General features: G+C 49.2%; 1 protein-coding gene across 1 annotated transcript in view; it reads left to right on the top strand.

Moving 5' to 3' along the window:
* Positions 1-664: 664 nt before the first annotated feature.
* LOC127609020 (protein furry homolog) overlaps positions 665-20,797 on the top strand; it is a 37,613-nt gene continuing 17,480 nt past the window's right edge. Inside the window, exons 1-36 of the mRNA XM_052078647.1 lie at positions 665-748; positions 5,619-5,818; positions 6,465-6,518; positions 7,797-7,936; positions 8,008-8,098; positions 8,172-8,251; positions 8,318-8,398; positions 9,016-9,184; positions 9,370-9,462; positions 9,569-9,667; positions 9,816-9,917; positions 10,005-10,108; positions 10,199-10,307; positions 10,385-10,471; positions 10,554-10,725; positions 11,475-11,607; positions 11,812-11,919; positions 12,134-12,389; positions 12,567-12,749; positions 12,823-12,909; positions 13,115-13,374; positions 13,894-14,086; positions 14,166-14,293; positions 14,945-15,002; positions 15,323-15,414; positions 15,492-15,658; positions 16,257-16,417; positions 16,760-16,870; positions 16,949-17,103; positions 17,274-17,373; positions 17,461-17,632; positions 17,899-18,164; positions 18,945-19,091; positions 19,233-19,404; positions 19,489-19,576; positions 19,929-20,005. Of these exons, the coding sequence (XP_051934607.1) occupies positions 676-748; positions 5,619-5,818; positions 6,465-6,518; positions 7,797-7,936; positions 8,008-8,098; positions 8,172-8,251; positions 8,318-8,398; positions 9,016-9,184; positions 9,370-9,462; positions 9,569-9,667; positions 9,816-9,917; positions 10,005-10,108; positions 10,199-10,307; positions 10,385-10,471; positions 10,554-10,725; positions 11,475-11,607; positions 11,812-11,919; positions 12,134-12,389; positions 12,567-12,749; positions 12,823-12,909; positions 13,115-13,374; positions 13,894-14,086; positions 14,166-14,293; positions 14,945-15,002; positions 15,323-15,414; positions 15,492-15,658; positions 16,257-16,417; positions 16,760-16,870; positions 16,949-17,103; positions 17,274-17,373; positions 17,461-17,632; positions 17,899-18,164; positions 18,945-19,091; positions 19,233-19,404; positions 19,489-19,576; positions 19,929-20,005 (4,768 nt within the window). The 5' untranslated portion in view covers positions 665-675. The remainder of the gene's footprint in view (positions 749-5,618; positions 5,819-6,464; positions 6,519-7,796; positions 7,937-8,007; positions 8,099-8,171; positions 8,252-8,317; positions 8,399-9,015; positions 9,185-9,369; positions 9,463-9,568; positions 9,668-9,815; positions 9,918-10,004; positions 10,109-10,198; positions 10,308-10,384; positions 10,472-10,553; positions 10,726-11,474; positions 11,608-11,811; positions 11,920-12,133; positions 12,390-12,566; positions 12,750-12,822; positions 12,910-13,114; positions 13,375-13,893; positions 14,087-14,165; positions 14,294-14,944; positions 15,003-15,322; positions 15,415-15,491; positions 15,659-16,256; positions 16,418-16,759; positions 16,871-16,948; positions 17,104-17,273; positions 17,374-17,460; positions 17,633-17,898; positions 18,165-18,944; positions 19,092-19,232; positions 19,405-19,488; positions 19,577-19,928; positions 20,006-20,797) is intronic.

Here is a 20,797-nt window from a genome sequence, read left to right as displayed (position 1 = left end):
TTCCTGACGGTGTCGCGTGTCGTGGTTTTGACGTCTTTTATGTCTCCAAATAAGTTGGCCGTCAGCTCAGCCCCTGCAAGGAAACGATGTACCTGGCAGGGAATGCTGGGAAAATATGAGGGGATGGGGGGGGGCTTTTTGGGGGCCATAAATCCCAAATTTCAGCAGAACTTAATGGAGCTTTTTTTTTTTTTTTTTTTTTTAATCCAAGGGCACCGCACCCATATTTCCATGTTGCCTTCTTCAACATAAAATTGCATAAGCGGATAAAAGCGGCCCTCCCTTCAAGCCATTTGTCTGATTTACACTCCAAACATTTTGCACTCCAAACATTGCAGTGTTGTTGTGCTCATAAGTTGTTCTCCATCGACGACAGATGAGAGATGATGGGCACTCCTCCTCATCCTCATCATCATCATTCATGTTATGATCATGAGGCAGACAAACACAAGTTATTATTAACTGCGCGCCGGCTAAGAGGATTGCTCCCTGCGCTGCCGGCCTCCACGCGCAGCGATTTAAAGGGAACTCGCACTCCCAGCGCCCACCGCCCGCCTCTCACTGTCCACGGCGCGATGCCCAGCGTCAGTGGAGGCTAGCGGGGGGGGGAGAAAGGGCGCAAGTGGGTGGACGTCGGAGGACCCCCCCCCCCGACTTGCCGGCTTGAGACGGCAGATGATGGCCAGCCAGCAGGACTCGGGCTTCTTTGAGATCAGCATCAAATCTCTGCTCAAGTCATGGAGCGGCTGTGAGTAGCGCTTTGGTCCCATTTTCGATTTAACCGAGGCTTGACTTTTGCGAGGAATTTGCACCAAATCAAACGACTCTTTAAATCTTCTCCTTTTAAAAAAAGGTTGATCATGATTCGGCTTTTAAGGTCGTGCAGGATGCAGACGAATGCAACTGTAACGGCACTATGCAGTTTAAAAAAAAACAAAAAAACGCAGTTTTTCGATACTTTCCAGATCAACCTGCACCACCGTCAAAAACGAGTTGTACCCATTCCGCTTAAAGCTAAAAACACTGACAACACATTGCAAATGTACCGAATGTGAAAATATCAAACATTTCTCATCCATCCGTATTAGATCTGTGCGTTTGACTCATTCACTCCCAAAGACGTTTTTAAACGTCTTTTCAGACTTGGCCTAGCATTGGCTGCCACTCAATGAGTTAATAGGCGGCGCCCGCTGTGCTGGCGTTTGGTGTCTGGCTGTGAGCTGTGTCAGGTTGATATAAGGGAGCTTGTTTTTTTTTTTTTTTTTACTGTCCTCATCGTGTTCAATAAACATTTTTTTAAAAAATGGCTGGCCATGTATATGACACAGAGGGCTGCACGTGGCCTGCAGGCCTTAGGTTTGACAACCGTGCCCATTTGTTTTCCTTCCATAGCTTACATCCAGTGGAACTTCTATTTGGCCGTCTCTTAGCAACAGCATTGCCGCAGTAACGCATCCTTCCTCCGAGAAGTTGCCCGTCGCGCACTGAGTCATTATCGTGACATGCTTGATTATATGCAACAATTCAGCCGCTCATTGCTGCGCCATTTTTTGTGTGTGTGTTTTGTTTGTTTGTTTGTTTTTCCATCAGCTCGTGATGACATATTTACGCTACATCCATTATAGTCGTCCCTGTCATTAAATAAGCAAAGTCATTGTCCACACCGGCCAGTAGAGTAAGTGCTAAAGTTTGTCATGTGTCCTCATCGGGGCTCGAGAGTGCACCCAATTTGGGTGACCAGAATTTCTCAATGGTGCAAACCGGAAAAAAAAAAATCTGGGGAAATGTATTGACCGTATTGACCACGTCCAAAACGGTAATCATTGTCGTCGTTTGTGAATGAGCTCCAAGCCTTACTAATTGCTAAGCTAACCTAGCTAGCGCAGAAATGTTCAGTTGTGTGAGGATATTTCAGTGTTTCAATCACGGTTGTTTGTGTTGTGCGAACGTAGGCGTTCGATTGCAGTTGGAGACTCGGCCCGGCAGTTTTCAATCCGGTCTGTCGCGATCCGGTGTTGATACGAGAGCGCACGCAATGAGTCAGCATGCCAACTCGTATGCGCTGCTGCTAAGCGCAGTGTGCCGAGTTCTCACATGGTCTAAAGCGCTCTTAGTAAGCGGGAGGACGCACTAATAGGATTAGTGGAGCTTCACCTGCAACCCAGCTGAATTTGTCCATTGGGGCCACATGGGGGGGGGGGGGGATGGGGGGGGATCAGCTACTGCTTGTCTCGTGATTTTTAAATTTTTTTTATTGAAATTGATCCCATTACTTGAATTGGTTTAAAAAAAAAAGGTCACGTTGTGTCAACTTCACCTGCAACCAGCTGAATTTGTCCATTGGGGCCACATGGGGGGGTTGGGGGGGGGGGGGGTCAGCTACTGCTTGTCTCGTGATTTTCAATTTTTTTTATTGAAATGATCCCATTGCTTGAATTGGTTTTAAAAAAAAGGTCACATTGTGTCAACTTCACCTGCAACCAGCTGAATTTGTCCATTGGGGCCCCATGGGGGGGTTGGCGGTGGGTGGTCAGCTACTGCTTGTCTCGTGATTTTTAAATTTTTTTTATTGAAATGATCCCATTACTTGAATTGGTTTAAAAAAAAGGGTCACATTGTGTCAACGCAAATAGCGCCAGTAGCTCCTGTCAGGCATCCGACTGTGACTTGACTGACATAAACGTCACCACAGATTCTCAAAAGAGCGATTCACTTTTCAGTTTGTTATAAAAAAAAAAAATGATGTCATGTCGACAGAATTTAAACACCGAACACACCCTTTTTATTGATTTGATTCATTTTCCATTTCGTTGTGGAACGCGAGTCAGTGAGGCTTGTGTGCTAACAAAGGCGATGTTGATATATTATTTATGTATTCATTTCAGTCCCTCCGGCGTTAAAAAAAAAAAAAAACGTGACATCACAAATCTACGGGACGGGTGTTCCTGCTGATTACCTAACACGACGCGCAAGTGTTTACTAGCCTTGAGTTCGACTCCAGTGCGTTTATTTATAGTCGAGGGGCTGTTTGTGTTTGTGGACATGGCGGTCTAGTTAAAAGGTGCTGACCCACTCCCGATAGGAATGGCTGCTAATTCCGATGTGGATATGAATGCGTTGCTTTGATTCTCCTTCCTCAGGAGAATGTCGTCTGCTGCGGACACGACAAAATCGATTTAGTTGAGTTAGTTAAAAAGCTTTATTGCAAATTGTTTCAAAATCTGAGGGTTTGTACAAAAATCAGTTGGAGCAGTAAGAGAATACCACTGTCATAACTTGGGCATGAAAAAATGAAAATAGAGCCAATTCATAAAAAATGCCATTTTGGAGGGGGGGGCGGGTGGGGGCGGGGGGGGGGGTGGATTCAGCAGCATCAAAATAGCCGAGAACAGTTGAAACGTTCCTGGCAGCAAAATGTATCATATCATACGATATACAAAATGATGATCTTCCATTCTCTCACCCAGTGAGGATCAGGAAGAGAATCAATCAAGAATTCAATCAATTATTAGTATCGATAATTGAATCTGCATGGTTAAATGGATTTTATGAGGGGAAAAAAAATAAATTGAAAGAAATCCATCGTGGAATGCTGGTGAACGGTTCCGGGTTCGATTCCAGCTCCGGCCTCCCTGTGTGGAGTTTGCATGTTCTCCCCGGGCCTGCGTGGGTTTTCTCCGGGTGCTCCGGTTTCCTCCCATATTCCAAAAACATGATTGAACACTCTAAATTGTCCCTCGGTGTGAGTGTGAGCGTGGATGGTTGTTCGTTTCTGTGTGCCCTGCGATTGGCTGGCAACCGATTCAGGGTGTCCCCCGCCTACTGCCCGAAGACGGCTGGGATAGGCTCCAGCACCCCCGCGACCCTAGTGAGGATCAAGCGGCTCGGAAGATGAATGAATGAATGAATGAATGAATGCTGGTGAACCAATTTGTTGGGATGTTGTTTGCATCGGTTAAAAACGGAAAACAAAATGATCCGTCGCTTCCCAGGTTATTTTTTTCATAAATTGTCAGAATAGCGCGACTGCACGGACAAATGCCTTCCTGTGACCTTGCGGTCTCTCTATTGCAACCTAAATGAAGTTATTATAGATGATGTGTGAGGGGCGTGGGGGGCGGGAGCCACTCGTTTGCTTCATTGCGCGGTCCTCAGGGAAGTGTACCACGCTCGGTTTGTTTTCGGCACGGTGTCGCTGATGTCATGTCCCCGCCAGCCCCCTTACGTGCCTGAGACACAAACGGCCTCCCACCCAATTGTTCCTTCCATCTTGATGTCTGATGGTGTGACTGTCATGTCAGTCTAGTGCCCCCCCCCCCAGCCTCCCCCCCTCCTCTGTGGGGCTAATTATAACCACACAGCTATGCCCCCGTAGCATCACCACACTTTGCCCGGGCTAAAAATTCCCACTTGACCTTCACTCCTGGAAGGCGGCGGCAGACGAGAGGGGGGAAGCCAAACACGGACCACGGGGAAGGAGAGAGAGACAGACGAGTTTTGTGTGGTCTCCCGTCTTAGTCTGCGCCCGTTTACGCACACCCACCATGGAAACTATTCCCCGGGAGGACGCGGCCAGCTGACGCGCAGGATATGGACGTCGGCGGGTTTCCATAGGGGAGAATTCGGGGGGGCCGGAGGAGGATACGAGCCCCGATTACGGCATCTGGCTTCTTCCCCACCATGGACGCAACGGCCATGTGCTGGAGTAAAGCCAGCGTCATCAGTTTCATCAAGGGCCTGGGTAGGTGCATGCTGCTCGTTCCTTGAAAAGTGACATGGCGCGCACACGGCCCGGCAAGACCTGGAGAACCTGCAAGATTCCTGGAAAACTGAATGGGAATGTCTTTAGGAGAAGTTAATCGCTTATTCGGCATCCAAATATTTTTTGGATAATCGTGACTAAAGTGCAGCATTAGCATAGATTTGTGATGGACCACATTCATCGAAATTTGGGTTTTTCATATTGGGGCATTTTAAAACAATGTAAAATTGTTGGTGACGATTGATCACAGTTTTCGGACATTTAGCGATAAGAAGCTTTCCTCTCGTGTACTTTTTGGGGGGGGAACCTAATCAAAGGCGACACGATGCGGTTGGGCGCGTTTGAGAGATCTTTGGCTGCCCTCGCACATCACTGACCTCTTTGCTTGGAAATGAAAACAGCAGCTGCCGCCCGTCAGGCTTTTTCCTTTCCTTGCGCGGCAAAGCCAGAGTCGCTGCCCTTTGGTCAGCGTCTGTCAGGTTTGTTCATCACGGCGAGAATTTTCATGTCCATGTTTGGGGAAAACCTCCTGTCTTTGGCGCACTGAACTCTCATTAGTTGGAAGTCCGCTTTTTATTAACGATGAGTATTATTTTTGCAACAAATTAATCGCTTGACTCATTCGTGGGAAAAAAAGCGCTAGTTTGACCTATTTTTAAATTGGGTGTCTTCAGTTTGGGACACGAAACTGCAAAGTTTTGTTGACTGTAATCGACGATTGTCAAAGTGCGCTCGCAGTATGTGGACTCCCTCTAGTGGTGAGCGAAAGTATCACTAAATTCAATGTTCCGAATGCGCACAATGCGACCGGCGTCTTCAAGCCTTTTCTTCATTCTTGGTGTGTTTGTTCCCGCAGCCTCGCCCGCGGCCAACGGCTACAACAAGCCGCCCCTCCCTCCGGTCTGCAGTCCTCAGGGGGAGAAGGGCCCGCCGGTCGCCGCGCCCATCAGCGTGGACCCGGACAGCAAGCCGGGCGAGTACGTCCTGAAGAGCCTCTTCGCCGCCTTCGCCACCGTGTCGGAGCACAAGATCCGCGTCATCATGGCGGAGCCGCTGGTGAGTCAGCAGACGGTTTCGAAAATATGTTGAGACAAAAACTTGTCCGTTTTGTTCTGTCAGATTGATTTTAAAGCTATTACTCATTTTACAAAAGAAGCAAATGAAAGATTAAAAAAATAATAATTCAAGCCACATTGACATGATGCACGGTTTTGAACTTTCAATTCAGCGATTCTTTTGCGTACCACAAGAGGGAGCCGGCGTGCCTCTCGTGCAACGTACGGCGTGTTGAGAAATACGGTTGCAAATTCATTTTCTCATTTTTGCCGCCTGACTTGCTTGATTTTTTTTTTTCCTTGAGTTGCACTGTTTTGCATAAATTATTAAGCTTGTTGACAAAGTGATTGAATGACATATTTTTTTCTTTGTGCTCCCGACATTTAACTGTGAATCCGGCCCCCCATTTATTAATGAAGAGGATGTGCGTGAAACTCATTAGGTGGCATTAATCCCTCATGAAAGCTGTCATGGCATCTCATGATGGAGGACTTTCATAATGCGAGGAGCCATTAATGGCGCATCTTTCACATCGTCAGCAGCTTTCCTACTGCCACCGCGCTCATCACTCTGAATAAGATCAGAAATGCGGAATGGGTGAAACTCCAGTTTGAGAGAATAACAACTTTTTTTTTTTTTTTTGCAGGAAAAGCCCTTGTCAAAGTCTCTTCAGAGGGGGGAAGATCTTCAGTTTGACCAAGTAAGCAGATTTGTTTGTCATCATTTTGTCCATTCCTTCATACGGGATATACGAAGGAAAATCGTCTTTTTATTAATGACGCGCGTACAAAGAGTTGTCTCTCGGGTGCATCCCCGACCTTCAAGTGGATGATACCTGAAAAAGGCTCATTGGCACACGCGCCCCGACAAAAGCTGTTTGTGAGCGGTCGGAGGGCGAGGCATGTTTACCTTGAGCCTTGGCGCCGGTCCGAGGTGCGTGCCTGCGCAAGAGAGCCTCCTTTCACGGCGGCCCACAGCGTCGCGTTTGTGCCGAAGTGCACGAAGCACATTGGAGCGGCCCGCGCACACAGCCCGGATTCTTCTCCAGGCCTCACGCGCAATGAAGGCCTCGCTTGTATAGCCGCACCCCCCCCCCCCCCCTCGCCCCGCCGCGCCCGCCCGCCAGACTCTCCTCCCTTCCTGTGTGCTCCGAACGCGCCCGTTCCTTCCTTTCCCTGACCCCCGCCCTCCTACAGTCGACGCAGGCGGCTTGAGGGGGTGCACCTTGGCTCCCTTCTTAGCCGTGACGTGACAACCTGCCCCCTTTTACTCGGAACCAAAACGCCCAAGCCCTCATCATCACTTTCACACGAAAACACATTTTGTGTTATTCTACTGCACTGGTGTCAAAGTCAAGGCCCGGGGGCCAGATCTGGCCCGCCACATCGTTTTATGTGGCCCGCGAAAGCAAATCAAGCATGTCAAGTTCGATGGTGCTTGCTAAAGTTCATTCATTCATTCATTCATCTTCCGATCCGCTTGATCCTCACTAGGGTGGCGGGGGGTGCTGGAGCCCATCCCAGCCGTCTCCGGGCAGTAGGCGGGGGACACCCTGAATCGGTTGCCAGCCAATCGCAGGGCACACAGAAACGAACAACCATTCGCACTCACACTCACACCTCGGGACAATTTAGAGTGTCCAATCAGCCTGCCACGCATGTTTTTGGAATGTGGGAGGAAACCGGAGCACCCGGAGAAAACCCACGCAGGCCCGGGGAGAACATGCAAACGCCACACAGGGAGGCCGGAGCTGGAATCGAACCCGGTACCTCTGCACTGTGAAGCCCACGTGCTAACCACTGGGCTACCGGGCCGCCCGCTTGCTAAAGTCTGAACCAAAATTTCAAATTGCTGTATGTTATCCACAAAAACAGTCATTATTCTTGACTTCTGATTTCAAAACGAGTTATCCGTCAATTTGTTGTACTGTGCGTATCGCAATTTCTGACGGCCGTACGCATCTTGCTTGCCGTTGCAGTTGATGAGCACCATGAGCTCCTTGGCCGAGTACTGCCTGCCCTCCATCCTGCGCACTCTGTTTGACTGGTACAAACGGCAAGTCGGCCTGGAGGAGGAGCTGCACGAGTACCGGCCCAGAGCCGACGCCAAATCCAAAACGTGAGACCGAGAGACACGGCCAAACGCTCGACTCCATGCTGACCCACCTCGCCTGCCGTGTCTGTTTGCAGTGATGAGCGGCGGCGGGATTATTTACTTGAAAGGCGGGATTTGGCCATCCACTTCATCTTCTCCCTGGCGCTCATAGAAGTGCTGAAGCAGGTGACTTCCTTTCCGCGGTCAACTCTCAAAACGCCGTCAACAATTCTGTTGTGTCTCCCGATGACTCTCCCAGATGCCGCTGCACCCCGTACCCGACAGCTCGGTCAACGAGGTCATCGATTCGGCCTTTCAGCACTTTCGATACAAAAAAGGGTAAAGTCTCGCTTTGAGCGTTTCTTGACCACTCGTTTTTCGCGTGACCCCCCTTTTCTTTGACAGATATCACGGTCCGAACACCGGCAACACGCACACCGCGGCGGACCTTTACGCCGAGGTCATTGGCGTACTGGCTCAGTCCAAGTGAGTACATGCGGTCTTATGGTATCGGGTGCTGTGGAGTTCTGTGCCGCGTCTCCAGTTCAGGAGACTGGAACGTGTTTTGGGACCTCTCGTTTTTTTCGGACATTTTACACCGTCGCAACCAAACTAGGGCTGGAAATTGATGGCGTGTCCAGTTGCTGTTGTTGCGGAACCAAGATCTGAAAATAGAACCAGGATTGTTTGATTTAACCCTACACGGCCGCGAATGAAACGTTGTTTCACGCGCTTGATGATCACAAAGACGAGATGTTGAATTTTCTCACGAGCGAGCGCACGGGCAGCCACTAAGAGTGGCGCTCGTATAAACCCTGGTGATGAATGAGCAAACTATAAATAGTCCGCCCGAAGAATGCCATCTCTGGCTCAATTTGAGAGGGATCAGGAGCTCATCTTTACAGTGCAGACTCACTGGCTACAGTTTGGAGGGGGTGTGGGGTGCTAGGGGTGATAGTTTGAGGAGGCGTGCGTCTTGAAATAGAATCTCCCAGTCTCGCTGGAATGGTGCCACGCTTTTATGACACTCAGGAAGTGCTGATTTCTCTGACGGGGTGACATCAGTCTCACGTAGGACATGCGGTTGTGTTGACGGTCCTCAGGTTTCCTGCCGTGAAGAAGAAGTTCATGACAGAGCTGAAGGAGCTCAGGCAGAAAGAGCAGAGTCCCTACGTGGTGCAGAGTACCATTAGCCTCATCATGGGAGTCAAGTTCTTTCGAATTAAGATGTATCCCGTGGAGGATTTCGAAGCTTCGTTTCAGTTCATGCAGGTAATCGAAAAAAATTTGGCGGACGTCGCGATGGCGGGCATGTCGAGAGCAAATCCCGAGCTCAGAAGAAGAAAGACGGATTGGGAAAAGATGCAAAATTCAAGTCGTCACAGAGGACTTTTCGCACAGGCTCAGATGTCATCTAAAAAGGAAAAATCGGTTTACTTCTAGTGTGTTCTTTGCAGGAATGCGCCCAATACTTCCTGGAGGTGAAGGACAAAGACATTAAGCACGCCTTGGCTGGGCTCTTTGTTGAGATTTTGATTCCTGTCGCGGCGGTAAGCTAATTTGCCGCTTTATCGTACGGATATTGTCAAGTTTATCAAACGGTGGGGAAAACAAAACAAACGAAGTCCTGTGCTTCTGCGACTGTCCTTGTCGCAGGCGGTGAAGAATGAGGTGAACGTTCCCTGCCTGAGGAACTTTGTGGACAGCTTGTATGACACAACGCTGGACCTGTCGGCCAGAAAGAAGCATTCGCTGGTTAGTCAACGGCTGCAAAACAAGCTCACTGGCATCTTTCATTTCACCCGCTGCGCTACTTATATCTCCGTCGCATCACACTTGCGCAATATAACCGTGAGACTGTGTTCCTTTTGCCCCCCCCCCCCCCCCCCCCCCGCCGCGACAGGCGTTTTACCCGCTCGTGACTTGCCTGCTGTGCGTCAGCCAGAAGCAGTTCTTCCTCAACAGATGGCACGTCTTCCTCGGCAACTGCCTCTCAAATCTCAAGGTAACGACATTCAGATGTCGGTCCCCGCTACGTCGGCCTGAATGCCACGGTGTGTGATTCTCTGCTCGGGGTGTGATTGGGTGGCAGAGTCGAGACCCCAAGTTGGCTCGCGTGGCGCTGGAGTCTCTGTATCGCCTGCTGTGGGTCTACACGATCAGGATCAAGTGCGAGAGTAACATTGCGACGCAAGGGTAGGCGTCCTCACGCTCTCAGCATCGTTTGGTGTTTATCGGTCTTGCGAATGACAGCATCTGCGATTTTCTCTTTTATTTTGTCCCCAGCCGCCTCAACACCATCATAACGACACTTTTCCCCAAAGGCTCTCGCAGCGTGGTGCCGAGAGACATGCCTCTCAACATCTTTGTCAAAATCATCCAGTTTATTGCGCAGGTGAGCCCAAAGCTGCCTCGCGGTAACGCTTCCTCTCCTCTTAGCCCTCGTCTTCTTTACCTCTGATTTCACGACAGGAAAGACTCGATTTTGCTATGAAAGACATTATTTTCGACCTCCTGTGCGTGGGAAAACCTGCAAAAGCCTTCAGTCTTAACCCAGAGGTACCGACCGACACACTGCCAATGAAGCATGACGGGAAACCGCGTTCAACCTGACTGTAAAGCAAGCCTCCTATCTGTGCAGAGGATGAATATCGGTTTGCGAGCTTTCCTGGTTGTGGCGGACAGACTTCAGCAGAAGGACGGCGAGCCGCCCATACCCAACAGCGGCTGCACTTTACCCTCGGGGAACACGCTGCGAGTAAAGAAGACGTACCTGAGCAAAACGCTCACGGACGACGAGGCCAAAGTCATCGGTAAAGGGGGTCACACCGTGGACATGGATACCCCCTCCCAAAATATAAAAAAATGGAAAAACGTTTGATTTCTTTCTGGGTTTTTTTTTTACGACGTAATTACTGCACGTGTTTTTTTTATGGCACAATACTTTCCAGTGCTTTTTTCCACCTTAAAATTTTTTTTAGCAAAAAATGTGTTTGGGTGTTTTTTCAAGAACATTTGGCATTTGGGATTTTTTTGTGTATGGTCATGGACTGACCATAGATGAGCTATGGGTCGTGACCGAAAGAACGAGATCCCGGTTACAAGCGGCCGAAATGAGTTTTCTCCGCAGGGTGTCCGGGCTCTCCCTTAGAGATAAGGTGAGAAGCTCGGTCATCCGGGAGGGGCTCGGAGTCGAGCCGCTTCTCCTCCACATCGAGAGGAGCCAGATGAGGTGGCTTGGGCATCTGATTCGGATGCCTCCTGAGAGCCTCCCTGGTGAGGTGTTCCGGGCATGTCTCACCGGGAGGAGACCCCGAGGCAGACCCAGGACACGCTGGAGAGACTATGTCACCCAGCTGGCCTGGGAACGCCTCGGGATCCCCCGGGGAGAGCTGGAAGAAGTAGCTAGGGAGAGGGAAGTCTGGGCTTCTCTGCTAAAGCTGTTGCCCTCGCGACCCGGCCCCGGATAAGCGGTAGATGATGGATGGATGGATGGATGGATGGTCATGGACTGAGTTATATTAGTCAGTCAATGTAAGCGGTGTATTTCCTCCCCTTCCAGGGATGTCCCAGTATTACTACCACGTGCGTAAGGCTATCGACAACATCCTGAGGCACCTGGACAAGGAAGTGGGACGCTGCATGATGATGACCAACGCTCAGATGTTGAACAAAGAGCCCGAGGACATGATCACGTATGCTCAAGATGACAGAACTCGACCGCCATGTGTCATTTGCTCTTTCCACCAATTTCCCAGGTCACAATTTGAGCTCCCAATCAAATTCGTTCCTGTGGCGTTTTCGATTTCAATTTGAAAATAACAAGAGCAAATGATAAATGGATTGATGACGCTTACCTCCATACCAGGATGTTTAAATGTACAGAAAATGTGTGGCAGGGGTGAAAGGAAACCCAAGATTGACTTGTTCAGGACGTGCGTGGCAGCCATTCCTCGCATGATGCCCGACGGGATGTCAAAGACGGAGCTCGTCGACCTGCTCTCCCGGTGAGATGACAAACAGTTTATTAGAATTCGCTTTGATCTAACTCAACTGGTTAGTTAGTTTTGTGAAAAATCCCAATGGCATTCATTATCCAGGAAGTAAGCCGCTAACAAGCTAACCGAATGGCAAAAAGGATGCTACACCGCCCCCTCGCCGTCACAATTCCGTTTCATTGGGGACTCTGCGTTGTAAAAATGTGTTTTCTTCGTCCATTAGACTGACGATCCACATGGACGGCGAGCTCCGACTCATCGCCCAGAACTCTTTGCAAAGTCTGCTGGTGGACTTCTTGGACTGGCGGGAAGACGTGCTGTTCGGCTTCGCCGGCTTTGTGCTGCGCGAGGTCCATGACACCCACCAGGGGCTGTTAGACGGGTCGCTCAAGCTACTGCTGCAGCTCCTCACCCAGTGGAAACTGACGGCGGCGGCGGCGGGGAAGAGCGACCACGTGGCTCGGATGCACACTGACGAGGTGCTGAAATACTTGATGGATCATTTATAAGGATTTGACTTGCTCGACACTTAGTCGGGACTCGACTCGGTTGATTTTTGCCACGGTTCCCTCGGACTGGCCCGGAACTGGAAATGCATGTTTTCATCTGGTCGCCGCAATCTCTGAATGCGTTTTTTTTTTGGTCTCATTCGTAAGCTGCTGCAGACGAGCTCCGACGTGAAGACGGCGGCCGAGCGAGGCCCCCGCGCCGCCGTCCTGCATGCCGTCGAGGGGCTGGCCCTCGTGCTGCTCTGCTCCTGCCGGCTCAGCACCCGAAGGCTCGCCGTCGCCGTGCTCAAGGAGATCCGCGGCCTCTTTGCCGCGGACGGGCGGTCGGAGGTAAGATCGCAGGCGGCGAGGTGACGCCACGCGATGCGCTGTCGAGTTCAGAGTCCTACCTCGTCCTTTGCAGGACGACGATAAACCGATGATAGACGTCATGGACCAGCTCAGCCCTGTGATCTGGGACAGCTTTGTCAGCGTGGCCGTCTCTGACACAGTAAGTTGCAAGAGGCTTGCAAAATTCCATCAGACTCATTCAGTACCAATTCTGGACCAAGTCTGAAAAGACGTTTAAAAACGTCTTTGGGAGTGAATGAGTTAACGATCCGCATTCGAAGACAAATCCTTCTTCTTATAATTGGAACACGTCCTTTTGACCTTGACGGAGTCGTATGCGAAGCTCGACGTAAACGTTTTTCCAGGACGGCACATCCGCCGGCCCCCACGTGGACCTCCAGTGGCTGGCCGAGTGGAACGGCCGGCTGGGCAACAGCCGCTACGACATCCGCAGCCCGTCGCACGTGTGGATCTTGGCGCAGTCGGCGAAAGACCCGTGGGTGCTGTGCATGTACAGCCTGCTGCGACAGGACTACCTGCCCAAACATTGCCCCGCCGCCCTGGGCTACGCGTGGCCCTACGCCTTCGCTCGGCTGCAGACGCTCATGCCGTTGGTCGACCCCAAGTGAGAGTTCATCAATTGGCTTTATTTACACGGGCATAGACGGGCAGGATAGATCATATCAAACGACGACACAAAATGAACGGAATTTTAAAAATCTCGAGATTTCAGTTTTCAAAAATATTGAATTCATTTGAAAATTTGTTCCAAAAAAAATTTGGGGTGAGAAATTTTTACATCTTTGAAAACGTAGTGTTATTTCTCAAGCCATTCAACCTTGAATTCTTCCAGTTATTTTTTTATTCCTGTATTCATCCATTCAAATATTTTACAGTTTCATATTTTCAATATATTTATATAATATATTTTTTAATAAGCAGCAATTTAACACCTTTTTAACTTAAAAAAAAACATTAAATACACGTAGCGTTTTGCTGCTGGCTGTGTTAAAGTTGATTTCTCTAGTTTTTATTTTACAAAGTTTTGATACAATGCAGTGCTATATGTCCTTATTAAAAGCCCCCTAATACAAAACACGATTCATGAACCTCCTGTACAACATGCAACCGTGTGAATTTCCAGTCACGCGGCGAACGCGAAGAAGACCAGCAGCACCTCGAGCAGCGCCGACAACTACGTGACTCTGTGGAGGAACTATTTGATCCTTTGCTTCGGGGTGGCCAAGCCCAGCATCATGAGCGCGGGTCACCTCAGAGCATCCACGCCCGAGATCGCCGCGGCCACGCCCGACTCCGCCGTGGGCTGCGACAACAAGGTCAGAGATGTGACTTGACGACGGATCCAATGTGGCGGGATCGATTACGTGGCCTCCGATTGTTTGTTGTCTGTCTCAGGTGGTGCCGGGCTGCCCGTCCGTGGCTTGGCTCCTGAAGCAGTTGGTCCCCCTCATGAGGTCGGAGAGCGTGGAGCTGACTGAGGCTTTGGTTCTGGGCTTTGGCCGCACCAACTCCCTCGTCTTCAGGTATTTGGCAGACTCGTACGGCCCCCCCTCCGTTCAGCAACAGGGGTGCGGCGAGCTGCGAGTTGGAGCTTGATGTCATTAAAGTGGACTGACCTGCATTCATTTGGGCAAAGCAGAGCATTGTGGTCATGCATCTCCAATGCTTTTGAATAAAACATCTATATATTTTTTTAGCTTGAATGCAGTTAGAAGCGGCCGAAATGAGTTTTCTCCGCAGGGTGTCCGGGCTCTCCCTTAGAGATAAGGTGAGAAGCTCGGTCATCCGGGAGGGGCTCGGAGTCGAGCCGCTTCTCCTCCATATCGAGAGGAGCCAGATGAGGTGGCTTGGGCATCTGATTCGGATGCCTCCTGAGCGCCTCCCCGGTGAGGTGTTCCGGTCATGCCCCACCCGGAGGAGACCCCGAGGAAGACCCAGGACACGCTGGAGAGACTATGTCACCCAGCTTGCCTGGGAACGACTCGGGATCCCCCGGGGAGAGCTGGACGAAGTAGCTAGGGAGAGGGAAGTCTGGGCTTCCCTGCTAAAGCTGTTGCCCCCGCGACCCGGCCCCCGGATAAGCGTTAGATGATGGATGGATGGATGCAGTTAGAGAATTCTTTGTCGTAGCTTTTTGATTGACGCGACGACCGATGTTGTCTGTCCGGCCTCAGGGAACTCGTGGAGGAACTGCATCCGCTCATGAAGGAAGCACTGGAAAGGAGACCTGAGGTTGGTTGGTTTGATTTGCTTCAGAGCAAAAGACAAGCACAACTGTGCAGACTGCTAAGTTGTTAAATGAAGACGAGGCAAGGCAAGAGAGCTTCGGTGACTGCGTATGGCACATTCCAGCTCAACGTGCTTTAGAAACATTTAAAACAGAGTACGTCAATTAAGCGAACTAAAATTACGGAATGTAAAACGATGCAAGAATGAAAAATCTTTCTAAGAGCTCAATCATAAGCATGATAATAAAAGTATGGAAGTTTTTTTTTAAACCTGGACTTGAATTGAGAGAATTTAGTGAAGGTCCTGCTGGATCATTTCCACAGAATAAGAAGCGGCGTGAGCGCCGGGACCTTCTGCGACTTCAACTGCTGCGCATTTTCGAGCTGCTGGCAGATGCTGGCGTAATCAGTGACAGGTCGGTTCCCCTCACAACACCTCGAACAGCAAACCCATTTTTTTTTTTTTAGTCTTATTCCCTTTTTTTTCACGCAGTACAACCGGGGCTCTGGAACGTGACACTCTCGCCCTGGGCGCCCTCTTCCTGGAGTACGTCGATCTGACGCGGATGCTCCTAGAAGCCGACAAAGACGCGGAGATCCTCAAAGACATTCGAGTTCACTTCAGCGCCATGGTGGCCAACCTCATACAGTGTGTGCCAGGTAGTTGCAAACATCTTCGTGGTGGCAGAAAATACTCACAGTCTGTACTGAAGTCAAAGTACAGACACCGACAAGAAAAAAAAGACGGTAAAAGGAGAAGCACTGATTCAGCTTCGGTACTTGAGTAAAAGTAAAACACTATGAAATGTGCAAAGCTAATTTTTTTTTTTAACTGTACAGTGGATATCACATAATCTCAAAAAGTGTTCTAGAAATTGAATTTTTTGAGTTTTGCTCATACTGAGGAGAGAAAAGGGGGGAAAAAATGTCTCACTGATGTTGGCTCATGCAGAAATGATATCTTTGCTAACATTGTGAACGGGCTAATTGCTAAATTAGCTGATGACGATAACAACAACAACAACAACAAAAATCGACCTTACTTCCAAACCCTGGTTACCCGACGTACGGTAAGATATTGATTGGAAGAGTTGCGCAAATTGAGCTTCTTCATGACGCAGGCATCATATGTAGCTAGATGCTTAATGAGAAAATTCAATGTTGGCGCTTGAGTGTTTAGGAGGCTTCAACGGTCTGCTGACTTTCTGCTAATTAAGTGAGACGACACATAAGAGCCTGTCTGGTTTCCCCTCTTCAGTGCACCACAGGCGCTTCCTGTTTCCGCAGCAGAGCCTCCGACATCATCTCTTCATCCTCTTCAGTCAGTGGGCGGGGCCCTTTAGCATCATGTTCACCCCCTTGGACCGCTACAGTGACAGGACTCACCAGATCACACGCTACCAGTATTGCGCCTTAAAGGTAAGGGGCCATGCCGCCTGCTTGTTAGTACACTTGCACAAACGTGAATTGGTTGGGTATACCCTCGCATGTGGGCAAGGAGAGCCATAGTCGCCGATGCACCTTTGCATGTTAAATGAATGGTGCAATCAATACAAACACTCTGCGTGTAAACATTTCAGCGCGAATGTTGTTTGTTTACATCAATGCCGGTTTGCTTTCTTGCAATTGGCTGCCAAACTAGCGCAGAGCACGCTTCCCAAACCCAAAGCCAGCTTGACGAGACTCGAGTTCCCACTATTGTGATCGACATTGAGCTCTCCTGAAAATGGAATGCGTGAGCTTGAGTTCGCATTCTTGCAGGCCATGTCTGCCGTGTTGTGCTGCGGCCCGGTTTTTGACAACGCGGGCCTCTCTCCAGATGGCTACCTCTACAAGTGGCTGGACAACATCCTAGCCTGGCAGGACCAACGGGTACGCAATGCTTATTTTCATGTAAGACACCGTTCTTTATTTGATGTTTTTTTTGCTGAGGCTCTCCTCTGGACTCAGGTCCACCAGCTTGGATGCGAAGTGGTCGTCCTGCTCTTGGAGCTCAACGCCGACCAAGTCAACCTGTTCAACTGGGCGGTGGATCGCTGCTACACAGGATCCTACCGGCTCGCCTCGGGTTGCTTCAAGGCTATTGCCATGGTCTGCAGCCGCAGGTACAAAGAAATCATCTAATGAATACTACTAATAATAGCGCTATTATTATGATTATTATTATCCTTGGTGACTACTTGAAAATTCTTCATTGAGAGACATCTGACAATAGTTTGGAATTTTGGGGCGCTTGACCCTTGAATGTCCGCTTTTCCTTTGTGGTGACTTGCAGAAACTACCCAAGCGAAATCGTGACGCTGCTCAATCTGGTCCTCTTCAAGGCATCCGATGCCAACAGAGAGATTTATGAAATTTCTATGCAACTGATGCAGGTGAGATGAAGACACGCCTCTTCACAAGTCCTCAGTCGAGCATTGGTCTGACAAGTCCACTCATCCCGTTCTCCTGTTTTGGAGCAGATTCTCGAGGCCAGGCTGTTTGTGGACTCCAAGAAGATGGCTGGGCAGAAGCCTAACGGCGTCCTTTACGGCACTCACGCTGGGTTGCCGCCACTCTACAGCATTTCGCTCCCTCAGCTCTCCAGCCAGTTGGCCAGGATGTACCCTGAACTCACGCTCCCGCTTTTTTCAGGTGTTGTAAAAAGTCTTGTTTGTATGCTACAAATAATGAACCACTGTAACACTTACAAATGCGTCCTCTTTATTGAACCAGGGGTGGGCAAAGTATGACCCGCAAGCAACATGCTTAATCTATTTATGACCTGGTCCATTTGTTTGATTTGAAGTATCAAAGCTGGCCCTTGTTGAGTACAAGATTTTGCCCAGACTTGCTCCGCATACAACTTGCTCGGATAGGAGTGCGATGTTCCTCTGAGGATTTATTTATGTGTGCTCCAGAGGTTAGCCAGAGGTTCCCCAGCACCCACCCCAACGGGAGACAGATCATGCTGACTTATCTCCTACCCTGGCTCAGCAACATCGAGCTGGTAGATAGCGGCCTGCTGCCGCCGGCCTTCACGCCGTCGTCCTCTGACGACGACTCCTCTGCAAGTGGGCGGCGCGCCTCTGCCTCCTCCCCCCAGCAGATTCTGAGGGGAACTGGCTGGGGCTCCCAGCAAGCCACGTCCCTGGTGCTCAACAACCTCATGTACATGACCGCCAAGGTAAATTCATCTTGCGGCCGTCATAACAAACTCCCCATTTATTGCGGGTGATACATTCCAGACCCAAACGCAATGCGTGAAAATCTGCAACCAAGTGAGAAGGTATTAAAGGTAGCTAGTGAATCGGATAAATGTAGGTAAAAGGACAGTAAGGTCAGGTACTAGATCGTTAAATAAAGTAAGGTATTTCGATAATGGAAGTGGGTAAGCGTAGGGTGGTGAAAATAAGCTACAGATATGGGGTTCCACAGGGATCAATTTTAGAGCCCTTTTCTCATTTTGTTCCCCTAGAATTCCATACTGAGGTTTCATATTCCCTTTCATATCTACGCTGATGACAGTCAACCTGATGTGCCAATGAAGAAGAAAGTCATTTTTTCCTTGAAACCACTTTCCCATTAATATGTATGAATCATAAGAAGACTCACGTGATAGAGTTTGGTCCCATTGGGCTTACTTTCATATATTTTTTTTAGGTGGAATAGTTTTATGTTTAATGTTTGATTTATTACTTTTATGTCCAGGAGTTTCTCTCAGTTCTTGTATTTAATGTGCTCTCGAACTAAAGTTGAGCCCAGCACAAGGTAGCCAGGGAAAGAAGATCCTTTAAAAAAATATAATAAATTGCCCAAAAATTCACGATGCAGTGCTGGTGCAAAGAATGAACCTTGATATGGGCAGGACCTGGACCTCAAATCAAATTCCACCAAATGCTAACATCAACTCCTCGGCTGCGGCATTTCGGACTGAGCTGATGGCATTGTTTTTGTATTTGGCCAGTTTGGAGATGACTTACCAGGATCCGAAATGGAAAATGCATGGAATGCTTTGGTATGCAACGAAAAGTGGAGCCACAACCTGCGAACCGCGCTGCAATTTCTCATCAGCCTATGCGGCGTCAGCAGCGACACCGCGCTCCTGCCGTTCGTAAGACAAATGCTACAACTTTCTGCTTTCGTCTTTTGTGCCACTATGGAAAGCATGAACGTTTAAATGATTCACTCCCAGGACCCAAAGACTAGGCTACGCGTCTTCTTTTCTGTGATAATCTTCCCCCTGTGTGCTCAGATCAAGAAGGTGGTGATCTATCTGTGTCGAAACAACACCATGCAAACCATGGAGGAGTTGATTTGGGAGTTGCAGCAGACGGACCCGGTCAACCCGATGGTCCAGCACTGCGACAGCCCGCCGTTTTATCGTTTCACTGCCTCGAGCAAGGCCGCTGTCAACGCGGCGTCAGGTAACTAACTCCTGGGCGGACAGCTGACAAAGCACCTAACTGATTGTAAGCAAACAGGGTTGGCTTTTGGGCTCTTTCTCCAAGGAACCGCATCGAGTACCAACAATGTGGTGGCAGGACAGGAGAGCTTCCTGGATGCAGATGAATACAAGACAAAGGATAACGAGGAGAGGTGAAATCACAAACCTTGCGACGAATGTTCTGATTTGGCCCAATTAACGTGACGTGTTTACCCTGCACCACAGGATTTGGACATTTGATCATCAGACTTTTAAGACGTTGATTAGAAGGGGGACAAATGGACATTTGTTCTGATTATCGTATGTGGACACTGCACAGGGCCAGATAATCGTTGACGATAATCTTTGAAAATTGCCTAAAATTGGAACTTTGAGTCAAAAGAGGAGACGAACACCATTTAGAGACTTCTCAGAATCAGCCCTTTTCTGGATTGATCAGAAGAGAAGACGTCCTGATGATTGAAATGTACCCTGCTGAAGTGAGTGATGTGTGTCCCACCTCAGGCTCAGCCATGTCACGCGAGCTCACCACCGTCTGGAATCTGGCTACAGCAACAGTTCGGGAGGCTCATATGATGAAGGTAAATCCAAGTGTATTTGAGTGCCGCTCGCCATAATCAATAATTTCATCACCGTCTGGCGAGAGCAGGCCGGAGGGATAAAAAGATGGCGACGGACGTCGGTGTCATTGATAATGCATTGAAACAGTGCATGCAGAGTGTCCCGGGGCTCTTTGAAAAGGCTTCCGTGAGAAATGGCAGTGACGAGCAGCCGGTCTCGAGCCTTTCCTTTGGGCTGAAATGCAACTTGGTTACACCCTTTTGGTTTGAGGTCATGCCATCAAGTTGTCCTTAAATGGCCTTGTTTTTACGTGGCAACCACAACCTCCCTCTCTCTAGTTTTGCACCCCTGCCTAAAGGACATAGTCGAGGTGTTGCTTTGTTTGTTAGTGGGATTACGCCACTAAGTATAAATGGCACAGTCCCGTCTGTCTGTCCACTGAGTTGATGTCGGCAATTTGAATCATGACTGCATGGAACGTACTGGAAATGGTCAGGGACCAGATTTGCTTTAGCTTGCGTTGGCTTTAGCGCGAGACATGACGAAAACGTCACTTCTCCCAGCCGAAACGAAAACAACAGTGGAAATAAACCTGTTTAAATGAGCATTCATGGATCTTTTGTAGCTGCCTAGCTAACAAGATACGATAACTAGCATAGACAGTGTTTAACCGACAAGCTAACGAGCATCTGGCTAGCTAACAGGCTGAACTACCTCACATGTACTAAGAATTTAAACTAACTAACATATTGCTAGATAACAAATATACTAACCAATGTTCAGCTAGCTACCAGCCATTTTATCTTATCTTA

This window comes from Hippocampus zosterae, chromosome 10 (assembly GCF_025434085.1).
Source record: "Hippocampus zosterae strain Florida chromosome 10, ASM2543408v3, whole genome shotgun sequence".
Taxonomy (NCBI): Eukaryota; Metazoa; Chordata; class Actinopteri; order Syngnathiformes; family Syngnathidae; genus Hippocampus; species Hippocampus zosterae.
Note: the sequence above shows the minus strand (reverse complement) of the source record. Positions and strands in the feature narration are given on the sequence as shown.